Source organism: Micromys minutus, assembly GCF_963924665.1.
Source record: "Micromys minutus genome assembly, chromosome: 3".
In the NCBI taxonomy this organism is placed as follows: Eukaryota; Metazoa; Chordata; class Mammalia; order Rodentia; family Muridae; genus Micromys; species Micromys minutus.
Genome location: NC_137972.1, coordinates 68419472 through 68434721, shown reverse-complemented (window position 1 = coordinate 68434721; position 15250 = coordinate 68419472). Strand labels below are relative to the sequence as shown.

At 44.1% G+C, this 15250-nt stretch overlaps 1 protein-coding gene across 1 annotated transcript in view; it reads right to left on the bottom strand.

The window, feature by feature from the left end:
* Positions 1-15250, bottom strand: part of ADAMTS17 (ADAM metallopeptidase with thrombospondin type 1 motif 17) — a gene marked incomplete at both ends in the record, with an annotated part of 292773 nt that overhangs the window by 230370 nt on the left and 47153 nt on the right. Inside the window, one exon of the mRNA XM_080913724.1 lies at positions 13182-13351. Coding sequence (XP_080769850.1) covers positions 13182-13351 — 170 coding nt within the window. The remainder of the gene's footprint in view (positions 1-13181; positions 13352-15250) is intronic.

The following is a 15250-nucleotide window of genomic DNA, read 5'->3' as shown; positions in this document are numbered from 1 at the left end:
TCTGATACAGGCACTATGGTCCCAGGGAACACTTAGCCAAGCCTAACCACAACAACTGAGCACTCTGTCGCCTGCTATTTGCACCCACAGAGCTCCATGGGTAGGGGTGAGGGCGGGGGGGGGGGCACAGCGTAAGGCAGAATGGTCACTGGAGCATCCTCTAGGCCAGGAAAGCCTGATGAACATCTGATAACAGCAGCAAACTAAGGTGCAAGCCCGAGACAAGCAAACAAGAGAGATGCTCTTCCTCTTTTTCCCATGGAAATTTCTGCTCAGGGGAAGTCCAGGAGGCAGTGTGCAATGCTTAGGGGGACACCTGGCTGGGCCTGCAGTAGCGCAGCCAATTGTCTGGAAAGTCTGTCCCTAGTGTCCAACTCTGGCTGTGTTCCAGTCAGAGCTCAGAGCCCTGGCCGCCCTCGTCACATTCCCTCGGCAGCCTGAGCCAAGCAGGTACACTTGCTGCCAACAGAGTACTGTGGCTCTCCCAGCTGGGTGACTCGGGGACACAAAGATGGTTGGGATCACAGTCATGGACCGGAAGGAATGAGAGGCTGGGACAGATGGGGAGGTGACGGGCATCACACCAGGTAGGCTTTTCACCAAGCTGTCACTAGAATGAGCTCTCAGAGCCTGCCCAGAGTTCCATCCTGCCTCCTTCGGACCTCACCCAAAAAGGCATGGGCTAAATTTTCTAAATTTACAGGCTTTCTAAGGGAGGTCCCAGGCATGGAAATGCATACTCCGAAGTCCCCAGACGCCCTGAAAACAGAGACTGGCTGTGTGTGTTGAAGAGCCTCCCAGGGCTTCTAGCATGTGCTCACGTGTAAGAACCGATGTGCATTCTAACGCTGGGCTGCCTTTGGGGTTAACCAAAGAGAGACTTGTTGTCTATTTCATATGGTAATAGAGTAAAATTGATGTCATTTTTCCTCCAAACAGCTTGCCTGGTTGGTCTCGGGTTTTTAATACCACTCCATGGTTGTTAAGGGAGCAAAGAACAACCAAAACTCTGACGGGTGGCCCTGCTTTCCAACTTGGCTGTCCATCCTCAGGGTTTCTGGTGCCACCTGTTTCTGTCTGAAATTTGTGCCTTAAAACATTCCTGCTGTGGTGTCACCTGAGGACCCCCCCACCCAAGGAGAACCAATTTCCATATACACAGAAGGCATTGCAATTTGTGTGGAAAAGCCAAAGCAGCCCACAGAACACCCTGTGAAGTGAGGTCTTTTGGACCTCTGTCCTGGAAGACGTTAGGCACAGTCTCCAGGGACAAAAATCCAGAAGTAGGACTCCATGCCCTTCAGCAAAGACATGAAAAAGTGGTTCTTTCTGATTACAGCACACGGGGTCTTGAGTATGGTAGGTAAACACTCTACCACTGAGCCACATTCCAGCTACAGAAGTACCTTTGTTTTTTAAACAGTCTCTCTCTATACAGCCCAGGTCTATGTCCTTCCTCAGCCTCCTGCCCAGATGCCTAGTGTGTGCCACTGTCTAAATCAGAAGCATTTTTTAAAATCAATTTATATATATATATGTATATATATATATATATATATGTATATATATATATATATATATATATATATATATATATATATATGAGTACAGTGTCATTGTCTTCAGACACACCAGAAGAGGGCATCAGATCTCATTACAGATGGTTGTGAGCCACCATGTGGTTGCTGGGAATTGAACTCAGGACCTCTGGAAGACCAACCAGTGCTCTTAACAGCTGAGCCATCTCTCCAGTCCAAGAAGCATTTTTAAACACCAATCAATCTATACCTCTCTTCTTTTTAGACCTGTTGGAAGCTATACACACACACACACACACACACACACATACACACACATATACACACACATACATACACACACACATACACACATATACACACTCATAAAAACACATACATATACACACATGCACATGCACACACAGATACATACATACACACACACACACACACACACACACACACATGCACACGTACACACAGAGAGCAAGCTACTTTCCTTGTGCCATCAGCCAGCACAGTGTTAGTCTGCCCATAGCTTACTAACTCCTACCAACCTCCCCTCTGGCAGGCTTTGCTTATTAGCTTAGTGCCACCCTTTGGAAGAGAAGATTGCCCCTCACAGAGATGCTTCAGTTACTTGCTCTCATACGGTTCTGGATGTGGCAGCTCCCACTCTCTAGGATTCCCTTTTACTGAATTGTGTTGGATAGTGTCTGTGGCTCCTTCTGCTGAGGAGAATAATACATGTCATTGATTTCTGTTGGACACACAGGTGGGTGGCCAGGTCCCCTGCTTATGGTGTCTGGAGTAAGTAGAAAGGTGCTAGCAACTAAGCCAGACAGAATTTATACATATCTTTTCTCTTGGCAGTAAAAATTCATAGAGCACACGGCCGTTAATTTGTACCATGTTTGCATGCAGTTTTTCTCCAGAACTTGGCCACTTGGTGAAATAAAACACCATCCCCACTGAACACTTAGACCCCATTTCCCCAGTTCCTCTATCGTGTCTCCACAAGTCTTATGGCTCTAGATATCAGACATATGGGATCAGCAAACTTGTCCTTTGGTGACTGGCTTATTTCACTAAGCATGATGTCCTTTAAGAGCCTCCTTTTTACAGAACGTACCCACACTTCTTTCCTCTTAAGGCTGGGTACCACATTCCACACTGAGGATCTGGTACACTTGGCTTATCTGTGCATCGATCGGTGGTCACCTTTCTGTGCTTCCGGTGTTTGGCTACTGGGAATGATGCTACCATGAACCCCTTCGGGACCCTGCTCAGATTTGTTTCTGTGTGTACAGATATGGGTTCTGTCTACCCAGCAGCCTCCAGAGAAGGTCTGGGCTTGTGAATTTCTCACAAGGCTCTGAAAGAGAGGGTGGAAACAGCAGACTATGCTTGTGAAGCAGAGCAAACAGAGCATCTGACAATGTGGAGCAGCCTCATTCCTGATGTGCCCTTACCTTGACCTCTCCTGTGGCCTCGCCTACCTTATTCTTATCCCCAAGTCTTTCTCAAATCCTGAGCTGGTGGCCCCATACTCCATTTGACTATGGATACCTCTTGTACCTCCTTCTCTTGCCCCATAATCCCGACTCAGGTGCAGTGGCTTAATACCCACACCCTAACAGACACTGGAGCCAAGCCTCCTGCTCCGGGTTTCATAAAACACCTTCTTTCCCACCTGAAAAGCAAGCCCACTTGCCTGAGGCCAGTTTTCCTTGGTGTGTGTTCTCTCCACCTTCCACGCCTATGACTGCTGCACCAGGGTGCAGGAAGGAGGCTGCTCCTGGCAGCCGGGTTCCTCCTTTTAATCTTGGATGGTTTGGCTTCTTATAAAACAACAGGTGTGCTCAGGGGACTCAGGAGACTTTCCATTGCACATGGCTGCTGGGGCACCCTAGGAAGTGGGTAAATCTACAATCACAGGGCTGTGGAAACACTTCCTACTGGGGTGTGCATACAACATAAATCCCTGTGCTGTGTTGAGAATACGCAAAAGCCTTTTCAGAGGAAATTAAAAAATTAAAAAATATATACAGTCAGACTCCCCATCTCCCCAGCTCTTTAGTTCCAGTTTCTCCAGACTCACTCAGGTCTACAATGTGTGCTTACAGCAAGTCCCTCTTTCCACCCTACCACTACTTTCTGGGCTCTGACTCTTGGTGTGGACCCTGGATTCCCTTAACCTCTTCCTGCTTCCCCTCTCAGCCTTTCCTCCTAACCCATTTTTATTTTGTTTGTACACCCAGCAACCTACAGAAATGCTCTCTAATGCAAACCCCAATGACCAACACATTTGCTTAGGACCCAGAATGACAGGAGAAGCCAAAGAACAGAGTAACCACTCAGAGAAGGCAAGAGCAGTTACCTACACCATGAAACACTTCAAACACCATAACTCCAGGTGCCTGGATTGTACCACAAAAACAAAAACATGACTGGTCAAGGCAATACAACTCCTCTAAGCAAACCTACTGCAATGGGCCCCCAGAAAAAACACTGTAGCTCAAAGACAAAAACTTCAGAACAGCAACTATGAATATGTTTAAAGACCTTAGAGAAAACATGAACAAACACTTTGAAAAAAGACCATAAAATACAGTTTAATGAAATAATTACAAAAATGCTTCAAGATGGGAATGTAGAATGTAACAAAAAAATAGAATCAGCAAAGAAAAGCCAAGCTGAAATAAAACTGGAAGTGAAAATTCAAGATGTCAAACAAAAGCCTTGCAGGAAAGCCTCACCAACAGATTAGGACCCAGAAGAGAGAATTTCAGATCTTGAAGACAAGGTAGAAGAAATATGTAGCTCAGTCAAAGCAAATTAATTACGGAATTGAAAAAAATGTGGTCAGAAGCACCAGCTCCTTTGTTCCAATTCTCCAGACTCACTCTTAGTCCTGCAGCAGTCTGCCTATAGGAGCCTCTCCTCCAACCTCACCTCCATTTCCTGGCCTCTACGTCTTGGTGTGAACCCAGGGTTCCTCTATATCTTTTCTGCTTCCCCTCTCAGCCTTTTTAAAACTTTAAAAGGGGGGTGGCATAAGACATCTTGGAAATATGGGACACCCCAAAAAGACTAAACCTATAAATAGAGGTATAGAAACAGGAGGAGAATCCAGGTCAAAGGTACAGAAAATTAAAGCAACACCAAACAATTAGCTTAACTAGACCTATAATCACCAGTGAACTAGAATCAGTAATTAAAAGTCCCCAACCAGAAAAAGAGCCAGATGTATTCAACACAGAATTGTACCTTTAAAGAAGAATTAATGTCAATACTCTTCAAATTATTTTACAAATTAAAAATGGAAGAATTATATGTTTTCAATATTTTTACAAAGCTACTATTGCCCTGATACCAAAGCCACACAAAGACCAAATTAAAAAAATTATAGACCAATCCCTTATGAAAATAGATGCAAAATTTTTCAATATAATACTTGTAAACCAAATCCAAGAACATTCATCATAACCAAGTTGGTTTCATCCCAGAGATGCAAGAATGATTCAACATATATAAATCAATAAATGTAATCCATTACATAAACAAACCACACTTGATCTTAGGCAAAAGGCTAAGAAGCAAAAACATATAAAAAACATAAAGATAAAATCACATAATTATATTTAGTAAAGACCTTTGACAAAATCTAGCATCTCTCCATAATAAAATCCTGGAGAGTTTGGGGATGTAAGAAATGCCTCAACATAATAAAGGCAGTTTATAGCAAGCCCACATCCAAAGCAATCTAAAGGATACTCAAAACATCTCCACCAAAATTAGGAACAAAATAATGATGTGCACTTTCTTCATAGCTATTCAATATAGTACTTGAAGTCTTAACCAGAACAATAAGACCACCAGATCAGATCAAGGGGATAGAAACAGGAAAGAAAGAATTCCAAGTGTCTATTTACAGATGACACGACAACATACATAAATGACCCTAAATATTCCACTAGAAAGCTTTTACAGCTGATAAACATTTTCAACACAGCAGCAGTATATAAAATGAACACAAAAAAATCAGTAGTACTCCTATATATAAATGGCAAATATACTAAGACATAAATCACAAAAATGGTATTTTTTAAAAATAGTCTCAATGACAACAGCAAGAAAATCTTGAGATAAGTTTAACCAAAGCAAATGAAAGGCTTCTATGATAAAAAAAAAAAAAAAAAAAAAAAAAAAAAAAAAAAAAAAAAAAAAAAAAAGAACAACAACAAAAAAAAAAAAAAAAAAAAAAAAACTTTAAGAAAACACCAACAGACAGAAAGACCACTCATGGTCATTGGTAGGAGTGGTAGAATTAATATTATAAAAGTGGCCATCCTACCAAAATCAATGTACAGATTCAAGAAACACCCTATAAAATTCCAACACATGGGGGATGGAGAGATGACTCAGTGGTTAAGGACACTGACTGCTTTTTCAGAGGTCTTGAGTTCAAATCCCAGCAACCACATGTTGTGTGGTGAGATCTGATGCCCTCTTCTGGTGTGTCTGAAGACAGAGACAGTGTACTTAAAATAAATAAATAAATCTTTTAAAAAATTTTCCAACACAATTCTTCACAGAAATTTAAAAAAACAACCATCAATTTCATATGGAAAGACAGAGAGATAGATATACATACAGACAGACAGACAGACAGACAGACAGACACACACACACACACACACACACACACACACACACACACACCAAAAGCCAACCAACCAAAACAGGATGCAATCCAGAATAATAAAAGAATTCTGAAGGTATCACCATTCTAGATTTCAGTTGTTCTATGGAGCTACAGTTATAAAAACAGCATAGTGCTGGCTAAAAACAGATACGCTAATCAATACAACTGAATTAAAGACATAATTCCATACACCTTCTGACACCTGATTTTGACAGAAAACCAAAACCAAACAACAAACAAAAAAAAAAAACACTGGAGAAAAGACAGCCTTTTCAACAAATGGTGTTGGTCAAACTAGATGGCTGAATGTATAGGAATGCAAATAGATTCGTGTGTGTGTGTGTGTGTGTGTGTGTGTGTGTGTGTGTATGTGTGTGTGTGTGTGTGTGTGTGTGTGTGTGTGTGTGTACATATCATTCTGCATTTCAACTCAAATTGATCAAGACCAAATACTCTGAATCTGGTAGAAGACAATGTAGTAAAGTGAAGAAACTTTCTGAATAGGAGGACATCAATCATACAGGCACTAACTCCAACAATTAATAAATGAGACCTCACGAAACCAAAGACATTCTGAACAGTAAAGGACACCATCATTTGGGCAAAGCAGCAGCCTACAGAATAGGAAAGGACCTTTACCATATACATCAGGTTATATAAACAACTGAAAACAAAAAACTAACCCTCAAGAAAACGAATGAGTACAGAAGTAAGCAGAGGACTCTTAAACGATGAAACATAAATGACTGAGGAACATTTAAATAAATGCTCACGATCCTTAGTCACCAGGGGAGTGTAAGTTAAAACTACTTTGATATTTTATCCTATATCAGTAAGAATGGCGAGATCGATAAAACAAATGACAGCACATCCTGGGGAGGATGCGGAGGAAGAGGAACACTCATCCATTGCTGGTAGGAGTGCAAACTGGTACAACCACTATGGAAATCACTATGGATGGAGGTTTCTCAAGAAGCTGGGAATAGATCTCCCTCAAGATGCAGCTGTGCCACGCTTGGGAATGTACCTAAGAAACTGTGTATACTGCTACAGGATATTTGCTTGTCTATGCTCACTACTGCTCTATTTACAATAGCCAAAAATTAGAAACAGCCTAGATGTCTATCAACTGATGAATGGATAATGAAAATGTGTTACTGTGGTACATTTTAACAGTAGACTATTACTCAGCTATTAAAAATGCAATTATGAACTTTGCATGTAAATAGATAGAGCTAGAAAAAAAAATCATCCTGGGTTAGGTAACCTAGACCTCAAAAGACAAATGTTGTATGTTTTCCCTTTTTTGTGAATGCTAGTTGTTAGGTTTTAAAGTGTGTGCTAGAAGAACAACCAATACTAGTATTTTAAAAAAGTAAATGGAGACCTACTAAAGTATACACATATATGTAAATATACATGAAGGAATCTAATTAGAGTCAACAAATAATAAAGGAGACAATGCTCCAACTAGACATTATGCCACCAAGTGAAACTTTCAGTCCCAGGAATAGATTATATCTTGCTGAGTTGGTCCACAAAGAGGCCCCATGGAAGCCCCCAAATATCACGAATATTGCCAAGGTTACAATCTGATGATGCAGTCCTATTGCTGAATAGTGATCAGTTATGCCACTGAACACTGAAAAGAAAGCTGGTGTTTAACTAGAAGCTTCACCCCTGCTGAATAGTGTTCAAGATACTGGAAGGGGCTCTATTCACAAACTGGAAGAGAAAATTATCAATATCACCTAGGTATAAACCCTGCGACCTACAACATGGACGTACCTCCAAGATATACCGGTGCAATAGTGGCACAACTGTTATAAGAGTAACCAGTCACTCTCTGGTTGGATCTGAAGCCCACTCCATGAGATAGAAACTGATACCTGGCACTATTCAAGAAGCAAAGAACCTGACACTACATAGGTCCCAGGTCTCAGGAAAACATTATTCTGTTAAAGGAATGTAGCAATAAAATGACTCCCAATAATACAAGTTTATACCCATAGATAGGAATTAATTCAGAGACCCCCCAACTGGACAGTGCCCAGAGAATGAGAACCATTGGAACACTCTGTTCTACATAGCATGTCTTCATCAACTCCTTCTTCTCAAGGCTCAGGGATTGACGTGGAACAGGAAGTAGAATGGACAACTATAGGGAAATTGTCTTCCAGATACAAGACAGATGCACATAGGAACTCAGAGACTACGGTAGCACACACGAGAACGTCACACAGGTTCAAGCCACAAAGGCTCCTACTCCTACAAGAAGATATCTGCCATAGATACTCACTGGCAAAGGGAAGATCAGTTTTCCCCAGTGGAGTCTCTCTGGGTATATAACTCACATTCCAGGTCAGGCCCAGAGCATTTGGCCAAGATGAAATGTACTCATTGATATTTTTGTAAAACTTTGTGTTTTATTTTGCTTTCAGGGGCCTTTTTCAAAACAAAACAAAACAAAAACCTCTTTTTGGTTTTGCCTATTTTTTTTGATTTTCATTTTTGTGTTTTTAGTTTTGTTTTTGTTTTTTGTTTTTTTTTTTGTTTGTTTGTTTTTGTTCATTTTAAAAGAGAGAGGTAAAGAACATGAAGTTGGTGAGGAGGATCTGAGAGAAATCAGGGTGGGGGAGCATGACCAAAATATATTGCATGAAAATAATTTTAATTAAAAATTATGAAAATTGAAGGGGAAAAAAGAATAGATCCAGCTTTGTCCTTATTTCAGTCTTTCTCCAAGCTTTGTTTGGTTGAGAAGGCACAGAACAAAATATGGTCGGTATTCTTTTATAACGATTTATTTCTTATGTATATAGCATTCTGCCTACATGTATGCCTGCAGGCTAGAAGAGGGCACCATACCTCAGTATAGATAGTTAGGAGCTGCTGGGAATTGACCTCAGGACCTCTGAGCCATCTCTCCAGCCCCCAGTATTTGTTAATACAACTTCTTTGCTAATAAGTCATTGGCAAAGGATCTTGCTCTAAGGAACCTGTCACTCAGTCCCGTATTCAAAGACTCAGCTATCCTGGACCGTCTGTGTGAAGACAGGCAGTAAATAGGAAAAGATATGCACCATCTTATCCTGAGGAGTGTACTACTGATACTGGGTTAAGCAGTGTCTTAGTCAAGGTTTCTATTCCTGCAGAAAACATCATGACCAAGAAGCAAGTTGGGGAGGAAAGGGTTTATTCAGCTTACACTTCCACATCGCTGTTCAGCACCAGAGGAAGTCAGGACTGGAACCCAAGCAGGTCAGGAAGCAGGAGCCAATGCAGAAGCCATGTTGTTTACTGGCTTGCTTCCCTTGGCTTGCTCAGCTTGCTTTCTTATAGAACCCAGGTCTACCAGCCCAGGAATGGCACCACCCACAATGGGCTGGGCCCTCCCCCCTTGATCACTAGTTGAGAAAATGCCTTACAGCTGGATCTCATGGAGGCATTTCCTCAACTGAGGCTCCTTTCTCTGTGATAACTCCAGCCTGTATCAAGTTGACAGAAAACCAGCCAGTACGAGCAGGATGGACATTTTAAAGAGTGCCATTCAATGGTATTAAATACATTCATATATCCCCATCATCCATTGCCAGTCATTTCTTATAAAACTGAAAATCTATCCCCAGTAAATACTGACACCCTTTGCTCTCTAGCAATGAGTTGCTGCCTGTGTCTATATTTGCATACTAGGCGTGCCTGGTGCCCACAGGAAACAAAAGAGGGCATCAGCTCCGTGGAACTGAAGGTATAGGCAGTTATGAGCTGTCATGTGACTGGTGAAAACTGAATCTGAGTCCTCTATAAGAGCATCCACCATGGCCATGAGCAGGGAGAAATCTGGTGATTTCACAAACCAGGAAATTTAAGGGGTTAAAGAAGGGGGGAGCGGCAGTGGCAAAGGACAATCTTGTTTCAGAAAAGACAGAGTCTGGGTGTGAACTGGTGTCCATGTACTCTGACCAGCACAGCAGGTAAGAGTTGATATGCATGGAACCAATGCATGGGGGGAGGGTGGTTTGGGGGATGGGGGAGTTGAGGGTCTAAGGACTCTGACTCCTTTGCTTTTGGCTTCCAGCAGCTGAGAAACCACACACAGAGGCGACTTGTGCTGATGAGCACCATTACACCACTTTGCTTCCACAATGCAATTTCCCTTAGTTGAGTGTAACCTTTCCAGGAAAACCTCAAAATTCACACTGAAAGCGCTTGGCACCAAGGGCAGGACAGTGAGCCACGGACATCTCATTGTAAATTGCTGTTGAAGTTACTGCAAGGACTGGGATGTCTCTGGCCTCTGTCCTAGTTTCCATGTCCCATAGGGGATGGCAGGAGGGATCTCACTCTGTGGGATCCCAGTCTTTCCCAGCTGTGATTAAAGAGCATCCTATGCCTAAGTGGGTTTATAAACACGTATATCCATGCCTTATGACCACGTGTCTCGGGAGGAAATGTGTGGGTACAAGCAGCAGTTCTCCATGCTGTGAGAACAGCAATAAAACCGCTCTGCCCAGAGTGCAGCACATGTGCAGAGGAGGGTAACAGCCAGACAGGTGAGGCTTCTCACAAAAGACAAAACCATCCTAGGAAGGGAACGTCATCAGGGCACAAGAGACTCATCTTCTTTACCAAAAGGATCACCACGACGGGACAGTGGGTCATCTATTTCTCTGTGGCCAGTTAGTGGGGAGGGTCTGAGCTTAATGTCATGGCCCTGCCCAAGTATCCCATGAGATATTTGGCTCCAATGCATAGCACCTCCTTGCCCTTGAACTCCCTTCAGACTCTTGGAAATGAGCTGTGAGTTCTTGTCCACAAGGGGAAGGATCAATCCAGGTGAGCTTTGTGCAGGCCTGCTGGCCTTCCAGAGCCCCCAGCCCTAGTTATAGCATGGTCAGAGTGGGCATTGCATTAGGGAGGACCATCAGGACCTGCTAGCTTCTGTGTCCTCCCTGGACCTTCCCAGGCCATCTCTAGAGCCCAAAGTATCCTTCTCCATGACACCTAAATGTGAACAAAGAGCCATCTGCATAATTTGCCAATCATGAAGACCACAACCCTGGCCATCCTCACCATGCTGGGGTAGCCACCAAACCAGCCTGCTTGTCACCGAGTGCTTCCTTCTCAGCATCCAGGCTTCATCCCCTCAGGCAAACAAGAACAGATGCACTCTGAGACAGCCAAGGATCTGTACCAGCTCTAGACCAAGAGACTGTACCAAGCCACAAGACTTCGCAGATTCTGCGCAGGAAGGAATGCCATCTCCAACCTCAGCCCTAAATGCCTTAAAGTAGTCCACTCTCTCTGGAGTTCGATAAATCTTGTGGCCCCAAAGAACAGCCTTTGTTTCAGTCAGTTCTATTGTTCTAAACCTTTTACCCACCATCTGACATTGTTAACCAGCTTCCTGCTCCTATTACACCTTTCAACCTTCTCCTAGGTTCTTCCTCCTATCCTAGGGTTACTGCACCCCAAAACTGGTCTACTCATAGAAGATGCTGCATCTGGGCAGTGCTGCCAACTCTTAAGGCTTTGGGTACCAGCTTGAGGTTGAGAAGCCTCAAGTTAGTTCCCCCTTCCAGCCAACCCTTCTAGCCTAATCTCTCACCTTACTCTGGGCTTGTCCACCAAGAAACTCCTCCTGGGGTTCAAATGCACTCTCTGTTCCTGCTTTCCTCAGTTCTAACACACACACACACACACACACACACACACACACACACACACACACACACACACACATACACACACACACATACACACACACACACACACACACACACACACACACACACACACACACGAACAGGTAAGCTGAAATATCTCTCCATATCTCTCCTCCTCACACTCATTGGTTCCGGCCAGTCTTTCCCCATCTGGCCTCTGTGTTCCTCTACCAACTTCCGGTGCACATAGGTTCAGACCCTCTTCCAACATGCAGCGCATCAATCCACCCAGCATGCAGCTGCTCTGGCTCTTTCTCCAAACACTGAGATGAACATGCGGCAACATCTCCTACACTTGGGTGGCCCCGGTCTCCTGGGTAGAGCTCCTACTTCTAAGGACCTCCTGCTCACCCCTCTAACCTCCACTGTTCACATCCATACACTCCTTCAAGGCCCCTGTAGCACCTCCAGCCTTGCACCTGGGGCACCCGCGGCGTGACCTCTCCACTACCCTCGCCCCGGCAGCGCTTCCTCCCTCTCTCATCAAGGCTTGCCGAAGGATGATCAGTAGCAGCCCTCCACCTGCACCTCATGGGCCCCTGCAGGTGGAAGAATGGATGCTCTGCCTGCTAAGACTATAGCCTCCCGGGGGAGGACCAGACTGTGTGTTGCATTTGTAGCCCTGGCACAGAGCACAAGGTTAACGGTTTTTTGAAGGCCTTCAAAAGCATTTTCTGGGAAAGCAGATGGCTGGGTGGAGTGTGGATGCCTTTGAAGAAAGAGACCTTGCTGTCTAATATTTGATAGAGTGGCCTCTCTCTCACCCACCCATCGTATAAAGGTTTCCCTCTATCCCCACTCAACAAAGTGGGTTCAGAACTGGTTTCATGGCCCCTTTCTTGGCATCCTCAGTAGACAACTCCCACAGTTACTATACATTCTTGTGGCACATGGTTAACTATTTTTCAGCTAAGGTTTGATTCTGATTTCTCCAAGCAGACTCACCGCTATGAGAGCAAAGGCTTATTCTTCCTTCCGTGTGGCTATCATTTGGAAAAGGTCTTGCATGTACCAAGGATCTTGGAAAGTGTGGCCATGAACATTCCAATGCTGAGTAAACCCATGCATGAAAACATCACAGCAGGCAGAATCCAGAATTAGCCCTTCTCCTATCCATTATGCCTGCTCTCAGGACCAGAGGCTTCAACAGCAAGCCAGCTGCTTCCTTGTCTGCCACACCTACCTCCCTCTTGGAGCCAACCAAAAGCAGGACTCTTGTGGACTCACCATGTTCATGACAGTGAGGATGAATCTCTGTGCAGCCTCTGCCCCGTGGTACTGCACCATGTCAGCATCGGCCACCACGAGGGTCTCCACCGTGTGCTCGTTGGTGAGCCTGATGGCATTCCTCCGCTCCCTCCAGTCCCGAGACAGCTTGCCCTTCCTCGGCTTCTCTTCTAGAAAATGATAGAGACATTTGTGCAGTTCTCGTCTTGCTGACTTATGAAACCATACCACGAGAGGCCCCAAGAATATGGTCAGTCTGGAGTGACTATGGATTAACCGGAAGCTACAGATCTCCATGGTTACATAGGGTAGCGTGAGTTCCCAGCTACTGGTGGTACCATATGGGAGCCAGAGAACGAACTGGTGGGGCAAGTCATCAAAGGAAACCTCTCCCTTGTTCATTCTCAGAGCCAAGGAGGTACCTGATGCTCAGCATCTGAAAATAGAAACCTGTTTATGATAGAAGCACAGAGAGCCACACACAGCAGGCAGGGGGAAAAGGCCACACCCAGTAATAAGGGATACTGGGGGATGGGGGCTCTTCAGGGTGATGATATAGACCTACATGAAAGGTACCCAACTTCCCTAATGATACCTGGAACCAAGGAAGCAGGCTTGGTTGAGAGCAGGGTTCATTCCCTTGTGAGATAAGCAAATGCACTGAGAGTCAAGAAGAAGGGGCCATAAACCACAACAGGCACAGAAGCGATAGAAATAAACACAAAAGAAGAAAAGCGTAGCAAGAAAAAGATCACAACGCACATATAGGCTGTTAGCTTGCTCTTTCCTCAAAACGAGGAAGTTATGGTAAGTAGTGACCATGTGGGGTTCCTCTGCACACTTGCTAGGTAAACTGTTCCTCCCTAAGATCTTACTTCCACAAACATTTATCATTTTCACTTACAGAGCCCTCTCTGAAAGCCGAAGGCTGCTGAGTGAGGGCCAACAAGTGGGGAGCTGACTCTGACCCACAGGGCAGGTGGATATGAATGGAGTGCACCCTTGGAATCAAAATGTGAGAAGCAATTTGGTATTTCCATCTTAGCGGTGGCTTACATGGAAAGGTCTCTGCTACATCGTTCACGGAGTAAACCACGTGTGCACTGAGTCATCCTAGGTGCAAAAGTCGAGAGCCTGAACCTCCTGGATCTCTGGGTGGGGGTTGGGAAACAGCAATGCTACTCAACATGTTCTACAATCTTGAGAACCTGGGAAGATGCTCATCAAAATCCTCAAGTGTAGAGCAAGCTGGCCAATGAAGGATGCAATACTGAAAAGTCTGTCTAGGGAAACTATAATGTACAGAGACACAACGTAAGTCTGTAGATTCCAATTTTACAGGAACACCATATGAACGATTACTTTCAGGGAAACAAGTAAATGAGCAATGAAAAGGTAAATGCTAATGGTGGGTGACATATGATATTCATTTTCCGTTCTGCTCAGCTCTTTCCAAATCCAAACAATGAACAAGTAGTTATTTACTTATTCGCTTATTTGAAGAAATGTGACTTTGTGAAAAATACAGAAGCCACTTTTGAACTCCAAATGATAAAACAGAAAGCAAAATATATCACCAGACTCATCAAAAAAAATTGTAAAATGTAAGGCAAAATGTCTCCTCACGCCCTCCCCCCCCCACACCTCCCCAGTTCTGTTTCTGGCTGCTTTCTGGGCCACACTGGGGAACCAGATCAGGACAAAGGGTGAAGTCTCAGATGGCACTGCCTTTGCACACAAAGAGAATGAACTAGGCCCTGTGGACTCAAGCCCACATTCACCAAACAACACGGACAGAACAAGAATGATGTCCACTTTCTGGCTTCCTAACACTTGCTCAGCCAAGGTGGCTTGGAAATGACCAACCTGCTGATGTGGACTCTGTAAAGAGCCACTCTGTTTAATTTTTAAGCAACAGAGTTGAGGGACACCTGTTCCCAAGGAAGAGTTTCAATGGACCCTGCATGCCTGCCTTCCCTCAGGCGAATAACTAGCCACAGCTCACGGGTGGCCTCAACTTTTCCTAATGTTTGCTTAGAATTCATCTCAGGATATCATCAACTAAGTGT